Below are 23,760 nucleotides of genomic sequence, written 5' to 3' on the forward strand. Positions count from 1 at the left end.
CTCTGCACTGCAGCTTTCAGCTAACAAAAAACGGAGTGACATGTGGGTAGTTTTTTTCCTTAATAAACATCTTTTATTATTAATGATTAGTCTCTTAGAAAATCCACTGATCCAGGTGATTTGTACAGTTAATTTCTTGTCTTCTTACTGAATTAGGCTTCCAATTCAACATTTCACCTACTCCCATGGAAATCAAAGGACATTAATACATTTTTAAAATAAAGTTTAAAAAAACTGCTTGCAGCAACAAACATCTCAGAATTTATGAATATTTTCTATATCCATTTACTATTAGAAATACCATCAACAGAAAGGCATACCTGTATTAAAAACCTGTTTTGATGTCAGATAAACATGATGTTTCTATCTGTAGATTTTAGTCTTTATATATAATAAGTAATACTTCCTAATTCTGAGAAAGGGTCAATTCCTAGGTAGTGATTATAGAAATAGGAAATAGCTTTTAAATAAGATGTACCGCTATCAAGGAGGACTTGGTAAAGCAAACCTCTGATGACTTTCAGTTCCTCCCACATACTCACACTGCCTGGTTGTTGCGTGGTGTGCAGTGTGGTTCTGTCCTGCCCTCGCCTTTGAATGAGGCATGCTAACACCTGGCCTGCAAAACTATCTTTAGTGATGGATTCTGCACACCTATTCCTTCTTCTAAAACTTAAATACACTCTACTGTTGATAGTATTCTGTCCTTAAAACTTTGTTATTTCTAATAATTAGATTAGCTTGACAATCTGGATCAAATTCTAAAAGGTACTTTGAATTTCATTAGAGTCTCAGGCAAGTCATTTTCCAGAAAGTTATCTTTAATGTCTATGCTAAATAAATAACATTTACACACATGACAAACCATCACAGGTTCTTTTAAGAATCCAAGGTAAATGTACAGAGGCGCATCAATTACTACAAAGTCTAAAACCAAGCATCTGCATACAAGCAATCACTTTGATTAAAATCTCCCAAGCTTAATTACTCCTTAAAATTTTTTAAATTCTATATCGGACAAAACAGATACAATTGTATTTGTGCAAATTAACTTTAAAAATATAGTATGGCTTAAAAGTCATCTGTTATTTCTGCAGCCTCATACTATATCAGCACACTTGAGTCATCGTCATTCTGCATCGGCCATTATTCTTAGTTCAAGGGAACACACTGTCACATCTATAGGCAATATAAACCTAATTACACCCAAAAGGAACAAAGGATTAAAATGCTATTGAAGAAAATTAATTTCTAGGGATTTTTAAAGACACTGAACATTAATGGAATTTGAGAAATAAGATCTGCAGGGCTTATCTCTCCCTCTATGTGTTAAGATTTCTTGGAGAAACCTCATCTGGCCTAGGAGTAACAAGAAATCAGCACGACTCATTCCATTCTATCACACGTTAAAAAATAAAATTCATCCAATTCTCAAAAATTAACGTCTTATAAACCCAGTCAACAATTTCTTTAAAAAAGTTAAGTGTAACCTCTGCTTTAAGAGATCACAATAAAATTAAAGACAGCTTAAATATTGCCATAATTAAGAAAAATAAGAATTCAAGTTGCTTGTGCAATGAAATTAAATTCATCACATAACAATCATCCTGAGCTACAAACACATCAATTACCTTGCAAGTCATATCACCAATTGATAATTTTATATACGTTAATGATGAGTACAACATTTACCAACTATAAGTCTACAGGTTTACTTGTTGGTAGTAGTTGAAGTTTTCCAATAGGATTTTTGGGAGAACCTTTATACCAGATCCGCTCTTTTTCTGATGGTTTTCTAAGGACCCTGCTGTTTACGCCAGGGGGAAAGACCTTATCATTACTTACAATAGATTTTACTATATCATGGTTTGTTAGATCATCCAAGGGAACCTTAATTTGGCTATTAGATATCACTTCTTGTTTACAAACTCTGGTGGACCCAAGAGAAGCATTCACAGAGTTTGGGTGCCTCTTCATTTGTAAGAAAGATGTAGAAGTTACCTCCATGCTTGATTTTGAAATCATATCAATATTTGACTGCTTGCAAGATGAAGACTTCTGTTCTTTAGGACCTGATCTGGTACATGGATGGGAGGAATCTTTTGTCATACTTTCTACACAAGAGGGAAGAGCACTCTCACAGCTCACTGATTTAACCAGAGGAGAAGCAGTATCACCAAGACTTGCTAATTTACGCCTTGGAGGTTGTCCACCATACTCCAACAAAGAACTGATTCTTCTCACTGACTGACGGACAGGCGTACGCTGAAACTTAAGAGGTGACTTAACTTTTGTCCTATTTGGTTCATTTAAAGACAGATTGTTAAACCACTGTATGTGGTCTGAAACCCTTCCATGCTTTGTCATTTGTAAACATTCAGAAACCGTTTCATCACGTGTCTCCACTGGTGACTGCTGTTTAATGATTCCCCCAGGACTAGGTTTTGACAAGTTTGTGCTACTGCACGTGCTCTGTCCCAAGGAAGAGGTGCTAGCCACAACCTCCCCAGAAGCTGTGTGTTTCAGTAAGTTCTCTTCAATCAAATTTTCATTCTCCTTTAATTTAGTATTGAGGGTATCCCTTGGGGACTCTTGTTTCCTTACATGTTCATCACTGGGCAACTCCTGCTTGCTTAAATAATCTGTTGGTATATTGAAATGAATGTTGTTTTCTAGTTGTATCTTCAACTGAGTTGAGTAACATTTTACAGTGGCTTCTCTATCTGATTTTTGAGGCTGATGTAGTGAGAAGTCTCTTTCTGAAAAGCTATCTTCATTGTTACTGGTATGGTGTCCATTTGATTCTATCACAGTCAAATTAGTTTTCAAGAGATTTTTCTCTGGGCTACCTTTGGTAGAAGATGTTTCATTGAATTTTACTTTCTCCACATTAGTTAATGATGACTGCTTGTGATTTATCAATGCATGAAGATTACTTCCAGATTCAGAAAATGCTTTCTGAATTTTTACCACAGTCTCTGTGGTCAAGTTATTTTCATCACCACTGAGAGAGCTGCCAGTTGTGTTGTTACTGTGCTGACTGTGTACATTAGGAGGGGTGAGCCCGGATGAGCTCACAGGGGACTTTTCAACCATCATATCAGGCTCCAAAGAAGAGTTCTCCACCTCAAGAGTTCCATCTATTGGAGAAGCTTCATTTCCATCTACTTCTTGAAAATCAGAATTACTAGGTCCTATCCAAGATATCCGGTAATTTGTTCCACTTAGTTGCTCTGGAGTTAATAAGTTTTCCTCCGACTTACTGATCTTTTTCGAACCTAAAATAAAGCAGTTCAGTGTTTTTAAACTTATATTTGACTTACTTTTGAAATGTTATTCAAATACATGATAAATGAAACACTAAGCATTTAATTCCAATAAATTAGATTTGTATTAAAAATAATTTTTTATGATATATATGTATGGCTGAGTCCCTTTGCAGCTTACCTGAAACTACCACAACATTGTTAACTGGCTATACTCCAATACAAAATAAAAAGTTTAAAGTGTGGATAAAAAATGACAAGTCAATACAAAAAAAGTAATTTTTTAATGTATAAATATTCAACATTTTTGTATTTACATTGTAAAGATCCAATTGTTCATAGAAACATACACTCCAATTCAAATATTTTCACTATTCAAACATAAATTTTCAATTTCTAGAACAGTAAAGTACTTAACACATTTTATCACTAAAAAAGCAACTAAAGGTTATATGTCAATTATCTCAATAAAATGTAAAGAAAACTAAAAAAAAATTAAGTAGGTTTTTGGGGTAAAACTCTACCAATATCATGTAAACATACCTTTCTGTGTTAATCTTTCATCAGTATCTGGACTAAAAAGCAGACCTGTTTTTACAGAGTCAATCCTATTTTTTAAACTTTGTTGATTTGCAAGTCGTCGACCAACATTTTCAGATCTATTGACACCAGAACACTCATTCTGTACAGAAAAAATTGAAAAAGTTTTGGTTAACAAATAAACCTAGTTAATTCAAAATATTAAGACAGACTATTGTTTTGTAGTTATCAAAATCCTCTATAGCTAATTTTAAAAGGTAGATATATATAATTTAGGAATAATTTTATAGCAAACAATATATTTGCATGCATGCTGATGGAAACTATAAGCATTTGACTGGCTATTAATGGATATATTATGATCTAAAATAAAACAGCCTCATACATTAACTTAAAAATTTTTTGTGTGTGGTGATTCTGTGCCCAGAACTGTTCACAAGAGTGAAAGAAAACAAAAGCAGACCAAAATCTTACCCTCATGGAATTTACATTCTTGATGGGGAGATTCAGACCAGAATAAGATAGACAATAAATTATAATGTACAATATACAATACATAAGATGAAAAGTGCTAGAAGGAAAAGTAAAACAGAGTAAGAAGGATATGGACTGGTGAAGGGTGGGGGTATAATTTTTTTGTGGCCGGGGGGAGGTACAATTTTAAATACATTGATCTGAAGATCATTTGTGAGTAAAGTAAACAGAGTGAGAGTCATGAACATATAAGGGGAATGAACATTCCAAGGAAAGGAAAATGCCACTGTAGCCTCTAATGCTGACGCAAGGTCTGGCACATTCAAGAAATCACAAAGAGGCAAAATGAATGAAGTCAGAGGAGCAGGGGAGGGTGGTGGGAGGAGAGCTCCAAGAGGGAGGCCAGGAATAGACCATGTGGAGCACTGCAAGTCAATGTAAGGACTTTGACTTTATTTCTCTCCTGAGAGTGAAGCAGGGAGCCACTGGAGGGTTCTGAAAAGAGGGGTGACATGACTTAACTCTGCTTTTTAGGGGATAATTTTGGTCCTAGTACTGCAGCAAAATAGAAGCAGGTGGTAGGAACTTATTGTAGTAATCTAAGTTTTAAATGACATAACTCAAAAAGTTAGAAATAAAGTGCTGTGAAAAGTGGTCAGTCTGGATAGACTCTGGAAGCAGAGTTAGACAGGATTCCCTAATGGCTTAGAATGTCTGCATGGTTTGGCCTAAGCGCTTGGAAGAATAAGTTGCCATAACTGAGACGGTGAAGACTGCAGGCAGAAGCGTGGGTTGGGGAGAGAGGAAGGAGTGGAGAAATAACAGCAAAGAAGAAATGCATCTCAGGAGCTCTATTAAGATGTCAGTACCTCCCAACTGGGAGGTCAAATAGGTAAATGTTAAGTAGTCAAGTTGTTTTCAGGAGAGCAATGTGGGCTAGAAATACAAATTTGAAGTTTTAAGTAAATACATGATATTTAGTTAGAGCTGATGATCACCTTGAGTGAGTGCAGTGGGATAAAAAATACAAGGGCAAAGCTTTTTGGGTACTCCAATATAAAGGAATTAGAAAATTAACTGGCAAAGAAGGAAGAAAATAAAAATGTCCCTGAAGCAAGGAAATGTCCTTGAAGCGAGGAAAGAAAATATGCCAAAGAAGAGCAAGTCATTAGCTGGGTTACATGTTGCTGATGGATTGAGTCCACCTGTTTGAGCAGTGCTGAATTCATGAGTAATCTTGTGAGATCTATTTCAGTGAGAGATTGGGATGAAAGCGTCACTGGAATTGATTTCAGGAGGATAGAAAAGGAGGAACTGGAGATAACAATGTAAATGTAAATGCTTGGTATAAAGAAGAGTTGAGAACAGGGCAGTAGATGGAGGAGAGACAGGGTTGGGAGGGTCTTTTAGCATCAAGTCTTCAGCTTTACACTAATATAAATAGCAGGGAAATGGTGAAAGACACTTACTCCATCTTTGCTATTTTTCCCTAGATTAAATTTCAAACGAAGAGATCTTCGAACCTTTTCTTTACGGCTGATTTTAGGAGAGAAGCAGCCTGCTTTTCCTGATTCCACCCTAGAAAGAGTGAAATTAAAAACATCAGTTTACAGCATAAGAACTAGAGGAATTCCTACAAAATAAAGTTTGAAAGCCCAGAGCAAATCACATTGTTAGTAACTGAATAGAGTAATAATTTTTCAGGTTTAAGATACCATACGTGAACACATTGTATATGCATAAAAAATGATCTTTCCTGTTGATCACAAGAGTTCAGTCACTTATAAACCAGAATCATTAGACTAGCTTTTTATATTCAGGAAATTTAAAAATTACCCACATCAACATAAAATAGGATTTTAAACAGGCAAAATGGACTCAAATTAGGAATCTTTCTCTGGAGGATAGGCCCTAGATTAATAAGACTATAGGCAAAGGGGATTTTAAAAAATTATTATTCAAATATGATTTTCAATAGAAAAACAAAATATTTTTTAAGTATATATATCAAATTTTTACCCAACCTGGATAACTTACCTGCAAACCTTTTTGCTTGCAAGCCTTTTACTTCGCCTTAGCACATTTGTACTGATCAAATGGTTTCCACTGATGGCGACAGGAGAGAATGAACTCTGAGATGACCCTTCCGGGCTTGTATCACAGTGAACTATAAAAACAACCACATGTGATGGACCATACATATTTATTTGCTTTTCAAAGTATAAAATATTAACAGCAATTAGATTTAAAGTCTTAACTTCTACCCCTAAACAACAACAAAATCACATAATTTCTGGTTAGACTCTTCAAGGGCCAAATAACCCAAGTTCACCAAAAAAGAAAAAAAAAGTATCAATTTCTTTTTAGTTGCCAATTAAAGGTCAGATTAAACATTATTTTTATATTAGAGTTTTACTTTAAACTCAATACTTGCTTACAAGGGAGAGATGGGCACTGTTGCAGTTTAGAGAAATAAGCTTTTGAGACAGACTTTGAGTTTGTCCACCACTTACTAAATGGCTTTAGGCTCTAAATTTGGATTTTTATGGTGAATATAAGTATTGCTATAATGTATATAAGATGTCTAGCACAGAACCTGGTGAATAAGATTAATTAATGCCATTATCAAAAATGAACTACTGAAAACAATTTAGTGTCTGAGTATGCAGTATGCACCTGCTAGCCAACCTCCTGTCTATCTGACTCTAGAGTGTAATTTGTCCAATATTTTTGACAAAAACTGATGACCCATAACACACATATAACCACATGGTTACTGCCATGTTCCATGCTAACAACTGGAGGTTACAATAGCTCATTTTGATAAAGTTATTTAACACTATATCATGAAACCAACTATAATGAAAAAAAGTAGGGGTAAAGTATAATGAGTTATGAGCAAAGGCTCCATATACATTTGACTTGTATTTGAATATCGCCCAGTATACACTCAGCGAACATGAACCCGCTCAACTTCCCACTGGTACTGATGAAGAATTTACACAGGTCCCTAGAATTTTCCATTACAGTGACTTTTTGGGTGCGTTTGCCTTAAAAAAAAAAAACAAACTTGGAGGCACCATGATATATCAAATGTGACTCAGGTAGCTTTATTCTAGGGTCAGGAGCGTGGAGAGAAGGAGGTTTGTTTCCTGAGGAAGATATTGTATTGCTAATATAAACAAAGGCAAGAAGAATGCCGATGCACATCTGCCATTTGGAAATAGTCCTCCAAAGTGGAAAACTCTGAACATTAAAAATATACTAAGTTAAAGTTTGTATCTCCAACCTGTAAACACTGGAAGAACTACAGACATAGCTTCAGAGTTCTTATTATTATACTTTAATGAACCATAGAGAACAAGTTGCTATTCTGTTCATCTTTTAAAATAAAACAGACAAGTAAAATGTAAAGCTTTTGGATAACAGAAACAAAACAGAGGCTTTTGGGAAGACCTCATAATCCAGCTAACAAATTCAAAGTAGAACTCTAAACATTGTCTGAAAACAAAGAAAATCTAAAAGAATCTGAGACCACTCAAATTTTAACTAAATGTGAGACAAATATGAGATGGAAGACTCTGGGCTTAGAGCTTCATTTCATTTTGGGTTGATCATAGTTTAATACGAGCCAACTTGTATTCTACACGTACATGTTAAAGGAGCCAAGCCAATCCAAGATCATGCTAACAAAAACCTGGTATTCAAATTACTGTGATTTTATTTTTCTCTGGAGGCTCTGGTTGGCCACATTAGAAACTTGCAGTTCATTCAGAATAAAATGACCGGGCTGGTAAAGGGATGTGGAAACCATGTCATAAGGAATAGTGTTAAAGCCTTTAAGGCTTTTTATAAAAGCCCCCCCAACTAACCCACAATGATTACATTAATGGTAACACCCCAACTCTGAATTCAGAGACACTCTAATGCTGGTGACCTCAATTCAACAGAAGGCAATAATCAAGTCACAGCCATAGATCCAGAAGCAACTAAAGCAGAATTCAGGCTATTCAATCAGGTAAAACCTGAGCGCCAGTACTATTCCTATTCACAGTGACCCATAGCTTTCAACAGGCAAGGCGGTAAAACACACACACACACACACACACACACACACATTAATTACACTGAACCACACTGTCTATTTTAAAAGTTAGGGGACTTTACAAAATCCAGAGATTTGATAAAATAGAGAATAAAATCTTCCTCCTAAAGGAATTATTATGAAATAGCACTTTGTCCAGAATAAGCACTCCTGTTAATGTTTATAATCCAGTTATACAAATTCTATTTGTTACCTGATATTGGTGTAGAACTGCTACTGAAGAGATTACTTGGCAACAACTCAAAGTTAAAATTGTGCTTGATGGACTTCCTTTTCTTACTTGAGAGACCATGAGAATCTACCGGCAGTTTACGCTTAGCATTTGGTGTAAGAATTGTTGGTGAAACGGATAGCTGGGCTGAAAAAAAAATTTTGTTTTTTCTCCCAGAGTTGATAAAATACAAACACTTCATATAATTTCTTCCTATAAAGCTATTACTTAAAACTAACCAAAAATGGGGGGATGTTTACATTAGTATTATCAAAAATACATTAATAACTAAATTAACACTATGCAATTACTTAAAAAGTGAAGTTGTAAAGAGGCAAGATTCTTAGTAACAGCTGAAACAAAAACTAATCTAAATATTTTTGCTTTTCATAGTAACTATTAACCAATTAATGTCTTCAATCTGGAAAATGAAAACAATCAAATTTTCTATTACCAGGTTAAATAATTTTAGCTACAAGCAAATCAAAATAAAAAACTGGAACAAACACTAATAATTTTCTGGTTCTGAATAAAAATGAGATTGAGTTTTTCAGTCTCACATGTTCAGTAGCATCCCACTTGCAAATGGAAGAACATGACTTAGAAGATCACAGATATAACAACAGACTAAAATACTGTATATGTATGGCTGAGTCCCTTAGCTGTTCACCTGAAACTATCACATTGTTAACTGGTTATACCCTAATACAAAATTAAAAGTTCAAAAGAAAAACAAGAAAATTAAAACAAACAAACACAGACTAAAATAAATTCTTACCTATAATATTAAGTTCAACATATCCAATGTAATTATATATATAAACACATTTATATCCAATGTCATAATATAGTGTTATAGTACAATATCTCCACTAAAAATTACACTTGGAATTGATTAACCAAAATAAATCAGGTAATTATTATCACAATTAATTTCTGTATAATATACATGAAACTGTGAAACTTAGTTGTTCAGTCATGTTTGACTCTTTGTGACCCCATGGACTGTGGCCCACCAGGCTCCTTTGTCCATGGGATTCTCCAGGCGAGAATACTGGAGTTGGGTGCCATTCCTTTTTCCAGGGGGGGTCTATCAGATCCAGGGATAGAACCTGGGTCTCCCGCAATGCAGGCAGATTCTTTACGCTCTGAGCCAACAGGGAAGCCCATAATGTACATATATAAATGTCCAATTAAATAAAAATATATAATACCTACCAATTCTTTCCTGTTGAGGTGTAATAGAAGGTGTCCTGTTAGATTTAAATTTATTTAATGCTCCACTAACAAAATCTGAAATGCAAGGCATATATAATATAATCAACTATAACAACATTTACCTTTCATCAATAACTCATAAATAAATAGGAAAACATTAAATACAGAATGAACCGTAAAACAACTAACTACAATGTATAAAATGAATACAATGTATAAAAGAGTACAGAAGAGGGTATCATTACCTTTTGAGGAAGGGAAGAAATGGCACCAAGAGAGAAAGCTTGGAAAGGGAAATAAAACCTTGTAGGTGTTGATTAGGTAGAAGGTAGAATTCAGGCTAGGTGACTAGCATATGCAAAGACATGTAAGACAAAACAGAATGTATGCATACTAGAAGCCAGGAGTTTGATACAGCTAGAGCATCTAGTGAACAGTGGATATGGTTAAGAGAGAAGTCTTGTGTGTTAGGAAAACAAGGCTGTATATAATTTTGAAGAATCTGAAGTTCTTCAAAGGGAAAAAGGAACAAAACCATCATTTCTGCGCTTTGGCAGCAGTATAATAGATTAGTTGGGGGTAGAGTGTATGTCAGAGAAGGCAATGGCAACCCACTCCAGTACTCTTGCCTGGAGAATCCCATGGATGGAGGAGCCTGGTGGGCTGCAGTCCATGGGGTCACTAAGAGTCAGACACGACTGAGCGACTTCACTTTCACTTTTCACTTTCATGCATTGGAGAAGGAAATGGCAACCCACTCCACTGTTCTTGCCTGGAGAATCCCAGGGACAGAGGAGCCTGGTGGACTGCAGTCTGTGGGGTCACACAGAGTTGGACACGACTGACGTGACTTAGCAGCAGCAGCAGCAGGGTGTGTATGTGTGTGGGTGTGTGGGTGTGTGTGTGTAAGCCTCCTTGGAGATAGGCAAACTAGCTAAAGGTTCTTCTAAGTATGTTATTCAGTCATTCAACAAATATATATTTCGTACCTATTATGTGTCAGACACAATGAAGATACAACAGTAGCCAAAATATGAAACAGTGACCTTTATGAAACTTTCTATTGGAGGAAGCAAACATTAAATATAACAAGCAAATAAATACCTATCGAAAAATGGGTAAATAGCATGAAGTACAAATATTAACAACAGATTTAAATCGTGGAGTGAGAGAAGGTATCTTTGAGGAGGTGGTATTTAAGGTAAGACCTGAAGGAAGAATGGGAATTAGCCAGGCAAGAGATGAGGCTCTGAACTGAGGTAGGTCCTGTGGAAACAAGCAGTTATAAAGGTATTTACAAGATCAGAGTGATAAGACTTGGTAGACAGTAGGATATGGGAATGAGAAAAGAGCAGAATTCTAATTTTGATGACTAAGGACAAGCCAGGACAACAAGCCAGGACAGATTGGAATGACATGACATACTCAAAATATTTAAAGATAAAAACTGTCAGCTATATTATTCAGATTAGAAGGAGAAATAGAAGCTGAGGGAGTTCATCAGTGCTAGACTTGCCTTACAAAAATGTTGAAAGGAACTCTTCTACCAGAAAAAAAAGGCAAAAGTAAACAAAGCCTTGAATAAGAGGATAAACAGTATCAGAAAATTGCAACTCTGTATCAGAATAAGTTGTCAAACAATTCTATATTAAAGGTTAAAGGGAAAAAAAGCAGTAAAACTGTAGCTACTTCAATTTGGTAGTGAACACACAACATAAAGACATAATGTGAGACAACAAAAACACAAAAGAGGAAGAGGAAAAGGATGAAACTCATATAAGCAAGTGAAGGTAATAAGACGCTGTTGGCAGAAAAAGGACTATTTCATCTACAAGACAATTTATACCAACTTCACAGTAACCACAAAATATAAATCTAGAGCAGACACAAACCATGAAAGAGAAAACAGAAAAACACCACAGAACAAAATGGAAGACAGAAACACAAAGAAAAAGAAACAATGGACAAAGAGAACAACCAGAAAACAGTTATAGTTTAGGCAGTACTAAGTTTTCATCTGTTAATAATCATCCTAAATGTGAAAGTGAAAGTGTTAGTCACTCAGTCAAGTCTGACTTTGCTACCACGTGGACTGTAGCCCGCCAGGCCCCTCTGCCCATGGAATTCTCCAGGACAGAATACTGGAGTGGGTTGCCATTCGCTTCTCCAGGGGATCTTCCTGACCCAGGGATCAAACCCAGGTCTCCTGCATTGCAGCCAGATTCTTTACCATCTGAGTCACCAGGCAAGTCCAAGACTACTGGAGTGGGTGGCTATTCCCTTCTCCAGGGGATTTTCCCAACCCAGGGATCGAACCCAGGTCTTCTGCCTTGCAGGCAGATTCTTTACTGTCTGAGCCACAATGTACATGGACTGAATTCACTGATCGAAAGATACAGAGTGGCTGGATGGATTAAAAAACAAAACCCAACTATACACTGCCTCCAGGAGACTTACCTCAGCTCTAAAGATAGATAAGCTCAAAGTGAAGGGATAAAAGGTGATACTACAAGCAAATGGCAGCCAAAACAAAGTGGATAAATGTAGGTATATGTACATGCTCAGTTGCTATGCCGTGTCCAACTCTTTGCGACCCCATGGGCTGTAACCCACTGTGCTCTTCTGTTCATGGGATTTCCCAGACTAGAATACTGGAGTGGGTTGCCATTTCCTTCTCTGGGGAATCTTCCCAATCCAGGGTTCAAACCCACGTCTCCTACATTAGCAGGCAGATTATTTACCACTGAGCCAGCAGGGAAGCCAGAAAGAGTCCAGAAATAAACCCATACATATATGGAAAATTAACTTACGACAAAGGAATATAAAATGCAGAGAGAATAGTCTTTTTAATAAATGGTGTTGGGAAAACTGGACAGTCACATGCAAAAGAGGGAAATTAAACCACTGTATTACATTACAGACAAAAATCATCAAAATGGATTAAAGGCCTGAATGTAAGACCTGAAACCATAAAACCCCTAGAAGAAAACATAGGCAGTAGCCTATGTGACATCAGTTTTATGAAAGGACAACCTACTAAATGGGAGAAGATATCTGCAAATCACATATCTGATAAGTGGTTAATATCCAAAATATATAAAGAACTGATATAATTCAACAACAACAACCAAATAAAACAAACAACCCAGTCAAAAAATAGGCAGAGGAACTGAATAGACATTTTTCTAAAGACACACACATGGCCAACAGGCACATGAAAAGATGTCCAAAATTATTGACAATTAGGGAAATGCAAATCAAAACCATGAGACACTACAACTGTTAAAACGGTTACTATCAAAAAGGCAAGAAATAACAAGTGTTGGAGAGGATGTGGAGAAAAGGGAATGTAAATTGGTGCAGCCACTATGGAAAACATTATGGAACTCCTCAAAAAATTAACAATAGTAGTATTCATAATATATGTACATACTACATCTTTATTATTCATCCATTGATGGATACTTAGGTTATTTCCTTATCTTGGCTATTGAAAACAATTCTGTGATGAACATAAGGGTGCATATGTCTTCTCAAATTAGTGTTTTCATATTCTTTGGATAAATACCTTGATATGGGATGGACCATAAGTATTTTGTTACAGAACAAAGAAGGTACAAGGAAAATCTACAAGGAAGGCACAAGGAAAACCTCTACAGAAGGCAAGAAGAAACAGAAAGTGGGAATACCATATAAGCCAAAAGATTAAAAAAAGCAATGGGACAGTTAATAACTTATGTTTTTTTATGTTGAAACACATTTCAGGCAAAAGCAAACTGCCATACCTCCACATATGGGGCTGCTATGACCACTTACCTCCTACACTTTGTCTTCGTTTTCTCTTATAGTCACCAGGAGTTTCATAATCGCCTTCTTCAAAGCCTTCTAGTGATGGAGTAGCACAGAGACCATCAATACCCAACATAGCTGGTATCTTTTCTAGGATAAAATCTGGAACATGCCCTAAATGAAAATGTTCACAATCAAGATTTTTCCTCAACCCTCCCCCCCTTCCAAAATGTTTAAATAGTACATAACTACTTCCCAACAGTTGTCTTGGTAGCTCACTTAGAAAAAGCTGGGATCTCCCTCATTTAAACAAATCCCATTACTTAAGAATGCAACTACCGATATCTGATGCATAATCAATAAAAGTTTGTACTACTGCAGCCTGTAGTCGTAGCTTTTTTTCTGTGTTAGCAGACATCTTTTCATGTCCTTCACTTGTCTGAAGAAGATTTGGTGCAAATATTACAGCAAGATTGCTGCTATCCATCTTATTCTCACTGGACCTTAAATGAAAAAAAGTTTTATAAGATGGAGTCAAAGATAAAAAATACAGAGTTAAAATAACACTGAGCACATTCTGAAGACCTCTCACTTTACCAGTTAAACACAAACCAAGATACAGTTACCCCTCACCTACCCATCTACATGACTGACTTGAAATAAGACAGAATCAGAAATACACAACCTCTGTGTGCTTAAATATATGTCACAAAAACACTGCTACCCCTAGAGTCCACACTTTTTTCCCCCCACACAAATTGAACACATTTCTTTGATTTTCACACACAGAAAATTCAAAGTACTGAAGGCAGTAAGTATGTCTAGAACAAACAGGCTCAATGACAGCCAGCAGAAGGGACAAATTGAAAAGCAAACCACAAATATTTTAAAAACACAGTAATCATTAGAAGCCATTTAATGGCCTCAGAATCCTGTAACACTAATAAGCCACTAAGGCATTCACAATGGCAACCCCAAGACAGCAAGGAAATATTACATATTTTTCATTATACAGGATATACTTCTTATAGTAAGGAAAAATATAATATTTTTAAGAAAAATTTCTATTCCAAATGAAATTTATTATCATAAGGGTATATCTAGCTAGTTGAGAAATTAAACTGTCATTTCCCAAAAACTTTTTTTTACTACTTACCTAAGAGAAACTTTCCTGAGAAAGTTAAAGAAGTATCTTAATATATCAATTGTGTGGTCAGCCATTAGACAGGAGAGCAACAATGTAGCTTTATTCTTCTCCTCTGTTTTTAATTGTTGAGCTTTGAAAAGTGCTTCATGCAAATCAGCTGGGAGAATGGGCTCTGGCAATTCCCTAAAAAACTGCTTAAGAAGTCCCGCGGTATCACAAGGAGGTGCAGAAGACAGGCATCTTTCACCATGATCGAGTTTATTCTAAAATAAATATAATCATTTTGAGTACTCTGGGGTTTGAGGGTTTAACACAAATAAAGTATCCTTCCTTATACTCTAAAGAGCTTTCTTGAACGAATTTCTCTTAACTCTTTAGTATATATCAGTACTTTTTAGAAGGCTAAAAACAAAATTTTAAACAAACTTTCATTTCCTATCATACAGAGGGACAAGGACCATGAGTTTGAAAGTACTCTGTAAATTTTTAAAGCATTATATAAATAGCTTGATTGTGAAAATCATTTCACAACATATATGTATATCAAAACATCAGGTTGTATGCCTTAAATATATTTGTGAATTAGACCTCAATTTTTTAAAAAAGCATTATATAAATGATACACACTTTGGAAAAAGGTTCTTCTGTCATGAAAAAAAGCTGTTTGCAAACTCAATTTCTGTCAATAATTCATGTAATAATTCTAAATATTTCAATCCTAAAAACCAAATCAAAGAGTGGTACAAACAGAGTTCAAGCATATGCTTACCTTTAGTGCTTTTAGACGAATAACAGATCCTGATTTCCTAAAAAGCCCTTCTGTATGAACATGCTCTTCTAAAGACGTGCAAGCATCAACAAGGAAACTGAAAGACAGAACTCTTTTCAGGTGGCAAGATGCACAAAACCTCTACAATCAAACTCATCCCCATTACTCCATCAAAGTCACTAATGGTCTCTGCCTTGCCAAATCCAGAGTCAAGTCACTGTCTTTATCTTGCTTGATACTTGACCACTCCTGATGATCTTTTAAATACTCTTTTTCACTACACTTATTTCCTGCTGTCTGCCTGACTGCTCTTTCTCAAACTTCTTTTCTGGTTCTTCTTTTTCTGCCAGACTTCTCCATCCTAAGATCACCCAGGGCTCCAAGGCCTCCTTCTTTTCTTTACCTACTCTCTTTCCACAGGTGATCTTGCACAACACACATAGCTTAAAAAACCTAGCATCTGCACATTTGCCCCAAAATAAGTGAAGGTTTTTTCCCTCATCAATATTACCTCTCAGAAAGTCGGATAAATTGATCCCAGTCTTTACAACCCTTCTCATGTTTCTAGAAGTGTGTGCTTAATTTCTTTATACTGAATAATTTTTAACAATCAATATTGGCTTTATATGCTTAGTTAACAGCTGGTAACACAAATCTGAATGGATGTCAGCTGCAAGAAAATGAAGGCATTCTACTGATGTAGAGTGGCAGAAGATTGCAGAATTACTGACAGAAAAGTTTTCTTTTTAAAGCAGGCAAACAAATTACAACAAAGATTTAGTCATTATTACTAGGGACATGGGGCTTCGCAGGTGGCACTAGTGGTAAGGATCCCACCTGCCAATGCAGGAAACATAAGACAGGTGGGTTTGATCCATGGGTTGGGAAGATGCCTAGAGGAGGGCATGGCCACCCACTCCAGTATTCCTGCTGGTATAATCCCATGGGCAGAGGAGCCTGGCGAGCTACAGTCCATGGGATCACAAAGAGTTAGACACGTCTGAAGCGACTTAGCATGCACATACACACATTAGGGTTATGACTGCAATTCTAAATGTTGAATATCATCATAAAAAGGCCTTTCATAGGCCACCTAAAAGGCAAAATACTAAGTGGTTACCTCATGAAGACTGTGAATCTACAGTGTGAGTGAGGGAAAACTGTCCTAAGGCAAAAAGGAGTTCAAAAGCTTTTAGAGAATACATCAACTAAAAACTTAGGTTATTGGACAATAGTAACCAGAATGAACCCTATTTTGGATAGAGGAGAAATGAATTAGTAAGAGCTAAGGTATTTTGTTTATATTACACACTTTTAAACTATTTTCTTAAGATGTAAACTTCCCTAGTAATTTCTGATGCAGTTAGTCCAAAAGGTTATTTACAAATAATGATATAAAAAAGTTCATGGGTTATATAATTTATATTCACAAATACCCCAAAAGCTTAAATATTCTTTTATCCAACATTTCTAAAACAAAAAATAATAAAAATTATAACTGAATTGGTAGTTTAGTATATCACTGAGTATAATCAGAACAGCAGTGAAAAGACTGATAGAGAACCAAATATTCTTGTTTCTAACATTTATTCATTACTGAACCTTAAAATTCAATCCTGAAAATGAATACAAATTAAAAAGTTAAAATATGCAAAATTAAAAATAAACAACTTTTAATCTGAGTCAATGTTGAGAAATAAAAATCATTTGCTAGTTCCAACTAATTGTGTGCATCAATTATTTATTTTCATACATTCAAATAGTAGTTTGAAATATTTACTCTTCATTTCAAACTTTGCTCACCTTGGAATATGTCCATATTCTGGTACAACGGACTGGGGCAATGCATTTAGTGGTACTCCAAATATTTTACCCTAGAATGACAAATTCAGTTACTCTAACACAAATATTAGGCTCAACATAAGCTGTCTTAAATATTAGGTAAATTAAAAATTGAAAAAATAAAACAAGATAGCAAAAATAAACTATTAGTCAAGACATAGAAAACAGTTACATCAAGTGCATTTGTTAAAAAGTAACTACTGTATACTAAGATGCTAGGTGCTGGGAGTGCAAAAACAGTCACTTTGCCCTTAAGCAAGGAAGCACATTCCCTGTTTCCAATCCCATAATGGAAAATCTTTTAATCCATTTAGTGTTCGGTCAGGAAATTCTTATACAGAATTTGGCCCCAAATACTAACATTTCTGGAAAATACTACAAGCTCCTTCAGTAACTACATATAAATACTGACCTTAAATTTTCTATTGGTCACCTTATAAATATTTACTAACTTGAACAGAAGGTCAAATTGACTGATCTGACCCAGGGATTGAACCCACATATCTCTGGCATTTCCTGCATTGGCAGGCAGAGTCTTTACTCTGTGCCATCTGGGAACACTTTCCACATTACTGGAGAGTACTAAGCAAACTGCTCTGAATATCGAAGGAAAGGATTTTGTAAACAATTTAAATTTTATTTCACACTTTGAAAACCATTTTTAAGAAGTCACAATAGAGTGTATTATGTTCAAACGTTAATACATTTGAAGATCCCAAGAGTATATCCATATGTTGATTGAGTGTGCACACCTCTGGATAAAGAATCTATCACTATCTTTGGGCCTATATTCAAACTTCAAAAATGAGTCACTGTTTAAGAAGGCTGTAGCAATACCTTAGACTTGAGTTTAGTTTTAATTCAAGCCTGTACATGTCTGCTTATATAAAATTAGATTAAGTGGGCATACCTAATCACATATATGCTAATTTATTTTAGATACATCTGCTCTCCCTGAATGCTCTTGAAGCACTTAACATTTTAAAAGCATGTTATTAACATTTAACTATTATTTACAATAATAAATCATTCAGGGAATTTCCTGGCAGTCCAGTGGTTAGGACTCACTGCTTTGAGTCAGGGTTCCATCCCTGGTGGAGGAAACTAAGGTCCTGCAAGCTGCATGACATGGCAAAATCATTTACATTCTTAATGATCTGACAAAATCTTACTAGTCCTTTCTCAAGCATCTGGTTCAATTTAGTAGATGAATATAGAAAAGAGCAACAGAGTTCCAGAAAAACATCTACTTCTGCTTCATTGACTATGCTAAAGTCTTTGACTGTGTGGATCACAACAAAATGGAAAATTCTTAAAGAGCTGGGAGTACCAGACCACCTTACCTGTCTCCTGAGAAACCTGTATCGGGTCAAGAAGCAATAATTAGAACCACACATGGAAAAACTAACTGGTTCAAAATTGGGAAACGAGTATGACAAAGCAGTATGTTGTCATCTGCTTATTTAACTTCTTTGCAGAGTACATCATGCGAAATCCCGGGCTGGATGAATCACAAGCTGGAATCAAGATTGCTGGGAGAAATATCAACAGCCTCAGCCATGCCGATGATACTACTCTAACGCTGAAGCTGAAGCTCCAATATTTTTAGACACCTGATATGAAGAGCCGACTCATTGGAAAAGACCCTGATGCTGGGAAAGACTGAGGACAGGAGGAGAAGAGGGTGACAGAGAATGAGATGGTGGAACAGCATTATGGATTCAATGGACATGAGTTTGAGCAAATTCCAGGAGACAGTCAAGGACAGGGAGGACTGGAGTGCTGCAGTCCATGGAATCAAAAAGAGTTGGGCATGACTTAGCGATGGAACAACAACAAAAGGGACAGAGCAGAAAAGAGGAACAGAGATCTGAACCCTGGGGAAGATCCACACTTAAGGAATAGAAGAAAAAGGGAGCCGATGAAGGAGATGGAAGAGGGGTGGGCAACTGAACAGTAACAACCACTCTGATGGCACAAAGTGAAGAAGAACCAAAGAGCCTCTTGATGGGTGTGAAAAGAGGAGAGTGAAGAAGCTGGCTTGAAACTCAACTTTTAAAAAACGAAGATCATGGCATCTGGTCCCATCACTTCATTGCAAATAGGAAGGGGAAAAGGGGAAGCAGTGACATTTTATTTTCTTGGGCTCCAAAATCACTGCAGATGGTGACTGCCGCCATGAAATTCAGACGCTTGCTCCTTGGAAGGAAAGCTATGACAAACCCAGACAACGTATTAAAAAGCAGCAACATCACTTTGCCAGCAAAGGTCCGTCTAGTCAAGCTATGGTTTTTCTAGCATTCATGTACAGATGTGAGAGATGATCCATAAAGAAGGCTGAGTGCCGAATAATTGATGCTTTCAAAATGGTGCTACAGAGGACTCCTGAGAGTCCCTTGGACTGCAAGGAGATCAAACCAGTCAATCATAAAGGAAAGCAACCCTGAATATTCATTGGAAGGACTGATGCTGAAGCTGAAGCTCCAGTACTTTGGCCACCTGATTTGGAAGAGCTGACTCATTGGAAAAAGTCCGGGTCGGGGACTAATTTCCCACATGCTACAAGGTGCAGCCAAAAAAAATTTAAAGGAAAAAAAAATTATGTTAGTATAGGCAACCCCTTATTTGGGTAAATCAGAATTTTCTTGATACTACACAATCAAACAAAATGCAAAAATAAATCATATGCCGAAGCTGAAGTTTACAAATATCACACATACCTAGAATTCAGAGTTGGTGTTTTTTTGTTCATTACACTCAATAATTGACTTCACAAATAAGTGCTATAATTTAATCTCATAAAATAAAACTAATAACACGCTTTTAAAATTTTATTAGAACACCACTTACAATACCATCTTTAAAAAGATGCCTAGCACTTTTCGTAAAGAGCTCAAAACTCTCATTAGATAATAAACACCAAAGAACTAAAGAAATCTAGTATTTAAATAATTACCTAACATGTTAGAGCTCATAACACAACGATCTTCTGTATTTCTCTACTTTATTAGGGTTTCTAGCATGACTACTAATTAGAATGTAGATCTCTGATTATCATAACAACTGGCTGAATAAATAAGTGGCATGTGACAGGCACTGTGTGCTAGTCTTATCTACAAATCTTATTTTTTAACTCCCCCAAACAACTCAAGGAGAGATATCATTCCAATTTTATAGAGTAGGAAACTGAGGCTTAGGACAAGCAGCCCAAGATCACACCCCAAATAGGAGGAGAGCAGGAATCAAACACAAATCAAAGTCTGCTGCTGCTGCTAAGTTGCTTCAGTCGTGTCCGACTCTGTGTGACCCCATAGACGGCAGCCCAACAGGCTCCCTCGTCCCTGGGATTCTCCAGGCAAAAACACTGGAGTGGGTTGCCATTTTCCTTCTCCAATGCTTGAAAGTGAAATGTGAAAGTGAAGTCGCTCAGTCGTGTCTGACTCCTAGCGACCCCATGGACTGCAGCCCACCAGGCTCCTCCATCCATGGGATTTTCCAGGCAAGAGTACTGGAGTGGGGTGCCATTGCCTAAACAAAGTCTATCTGACTCTAAAAGCAAAGTGTCAGTTTTCCTTAGAAGTAAAAAAAAGAAATATGCACACAAATTCTTTCACACACTTACAAACCTACTATATTTGTGATCTTAAAATAAAGTACCATATAATTAGGTATATATATATATATATATATATATATTAGATATCAGAAAGTGAAGAGGAACTAAAAAGCCTCTTGATGAAAGTGAAAGTGGAGAGTGAAAAAGTTGGCTTAAAGCTCAACATTCAGAAAACGAAGATCATGGCATCCGGTCCCATCACTTCATGGGAAATAGACGGGGAAGCAGTGGAAACTGCTGTATTTTTCTGGGCTCCAAAATCACTGCAGATGGTGACTGCAGCCATGAAATTAAAAGACGCTTACTCCTTGGGAGGAAAGTTATGACCAACTTAGATAGCATATTGAAAAGCAGAGACATTACTTTGCCAACAAAGGTTCGTCTAGTCAAGGCTATGGTTTTTCCTGTGGTCATGTATGGATGTGAGAGTTGGACTGTGAAGAAGGCTGAGCGCCGAAGAATCAATGCTTTTGAACTGTGGTGTTGGAGAAGACTTGGACTGCAAGGAGATCCAACCAGTCCATTGTGAAGGAGATCAGCCCTGGGATTTCTTTGGAAGGAATGATGCTAAAGCTGAAACTCCAGTCCTTTGGCCACCTCATGCGAAGAGTTGACTCATTGGAAAAGACTCTGATGCTGGAAGGGACTGGGGGCAAGAGGAGAAGGGGACGACAGAGGATGAGATGGCTGGATGGCATCACTGACTCGATGGACATGAGTCTCAGTGAACTCTGGGGGTTGGTGATGGACAGGGAGGCCTGGCGTGCTGCGATTCATGGGGTTGCAAAGAGTCGAACACGACTGAGCGACTGGTCTGATCTGATCTGATTTATATTTAGATATAAATCTAAAACAAAATCCTTATATACAACTTATTTTTCACAATGAAATTCTTCAGGATTCTGTACAAATATTAAAATCTCATTCAAAATCCCCTTACCTCAACCACCCAAAAATCAACTGCTTCTGAACCATTCTACTGTGGTTTCTCAATTTACTCATTTAAAGCCTATTCCTAATGCTATCACATCTCCTCATTTACTGATTCATTTAGAAAATGGACTGGTATCCCTTGCCCCTTTCCAAATGTTACTCAACAGTGGGGAAAGTGTTTGTCTCCCTTCCCACGTGCAACTTGTTCAAAATACAGTAAGTTGGCAATCTCTGGCGGCATTTTTAATTGTCACAATTGGGACACACTATTGGCCTCTCCTGTGTAGAAGCCAATGCTGCTAAAGATCCTATGATGTACACGACAGCTGACCCTTAGGCCCCTCAAAGGATTATCTAGTTCAAAATGTCAATGTTGCTGCGGTTGACACAGTTAAACATATTCTCTTTTGGATCCATACAGAATGAACATTTTAGCATGACTTAGTAATAAGCGATGGTACAGAATGCGCACCCCCCCTCCCCGGCCCCTTTTAAAATCTAAACCTCTTTCCCCAGAACTTACCACTATTTCCGTGGTTGCTGTTTCCTGTCTCCTGCGATCGCACTGAGCACGGCCACCCTTGACCTTAATTCCATAGGCAGCCCGAAGCTGCTGTACAACCGCCAAACGCACCAGCCTCTGATCCCACATCCCGGACATGTCGCTCACTCTCCGAGGTGCGATCTGAGTCCTGACCCTCTTTCGCCACCAAGTCTTCCAGTTTCCAAACACTCTCAGTTTTGCGTTCAGCTCCGCTGCCTTCCGGCCCCGTCTGACACTCTTCTGGCCCCGGACCCCAGCCACTTCCACGGCTTTTTCCTCGATCCTCTATACACTTTCACCGACCCTTCTCTTAGCTCTGTGCCACCCCTCACCTTTCCTTCACTTTCACTGGCCTTTCTTGTCACTTAATTCTTTCAGCTACTTACACAGATTTCCCTTCTTTCTCTCAGATCCTTTCAGTTCCTTGCAGCACGCCTGTTACCAGCTTCTCACTACTTCCAGCCACTCTCTTCCAAACCTCCCTTTGTCCTCGGCTCTCTCCGAATAGTAAAGACTACCCTTCTTCTCGCCCTCCTGACCCCAGCAGGCTCAGCTGAGCGTCTATCCCTGCGACCCCACGCCCCCCACCCTAGCCCAGCCACCGGACCAGCCGGCTGCTCAGAGGCCTCTCCCAGTCCCGGTCCCCGCCCGGGCTGGTGGCCGCCGTCACCCCGTCTCACAGGCTGCTCCTTCCCTCCCCCATCAGCCTGCCGGCTGCCCCGGCCAACACATCCCGGTGCGCTTACTGAAGTCAAGCGACCCTCTTCATTCCTCCGCCCCCACCGCCTCTGAAGACACCGGAGGCGCAGCGGCCGGCCCACCCTCGGTTTCAACCCAAGCTCAAATGGCAGCGCCAAACAGCGCTCCACACTGATTGGTCCGCTCCTCTTTTCAAAATCAGGACCCCGGAAGGTGGCCAGGAGCTGCCTGTCCATGGAGTTACCGGGTTACCGGCCGGGGGCGGGCGACGGGGTTGGGCACGAAAGGTTTGGAGGGCAAAACTAAGAAACACGGAAAGAAAGATGAGTTCCACTTGCTCCTTCTTAGCCATAATTTACAGGGAAATACTATCTATTATATATTTTAAAACACCTGGCCTGAACCCGAGATAATATATTTAGGGAAATGTAATAGACACCTCATTCTCTCTCTCTTTTTTTTTAGGTCTCGGCGGAGGCCGAAGGCCCTTTTACGGAGAAACCGGTTCTACTGAACCGTAAGGGAGACCATTTGGTCGGGATTCATCAACGCTGATTTTAGTAACCCTAAGCGGGAATGTTTGGTGGAAACTTCGGCTTTGGGAACT

General features: G+C 37.7%; 1 protein-coding gene across 2 annotated transcripts; it reads right to left on the bottom strand.

The window, feature by feature from the left end:
* Positions 1-47: 47 nt before the first annotated feature.
* ARHGAP11A (Rho GTPase activating protein 11A) lies at positions 48-23,304 on the bottom strand. Of its 2 annotated transcripts, XM_027553463.1 has the most exons (12): positions 22,434-23,301; positions 17,323-17,393; positions 15,520-15,616; positions 14,760-15,013; positions 13,943-14,106; positions 13,631-13,777; positions 9,815-9,889; positions 8,579-8,743; positions 6,318-6,447; positions 5,750-5,858; positions 3,810-3,948; positions 48-3,278 (listed from the first exon to the last, which is right to left on the bottom strand). In XM_027553463.1, exons 1-12 carry the CDS (start codon positions 22,569-22,571, stop codon positions 1,696-1,698), a joined length of 3,072 nt encoding a protein of 1,023 aa, XP_027409264.1. In that variant the 5' UTR covers positions 22,572-23,301; the 3' UTR covers positions 48-1,695. The 2 variants fall into 2 exon arrangements, with proteins under 2 accessions (XP_027409264.1, XP_027409265.1); XM_027553464.1 differs by lacking the exon at positions 48-3,278 and having other exon boundaries at positions 3,796-3,948; positions 22,434-23,304.
* Between the last annotated feature and the right edge of the window lie 456 nt (positions 23,305-23,760).

This window comes from Bos indicus x Bos taurus, chromosome 10 (assembly GCF_003369695.1).
Source record: "Bos indicus x Bos taurus breed Angus x Brahman F1 hybrid chromosome 10, Bos_hybrid_MaternalHap_v2.0, whole genome shotgun sequence".
Classification (NCBI taxonomy): domain Eukaryota; kingdom Metazoa; phylum Chordata; class Mammalia; order Artiodactyla; family Bovidae; genus Bos; species Bos indicus x Bos taurus.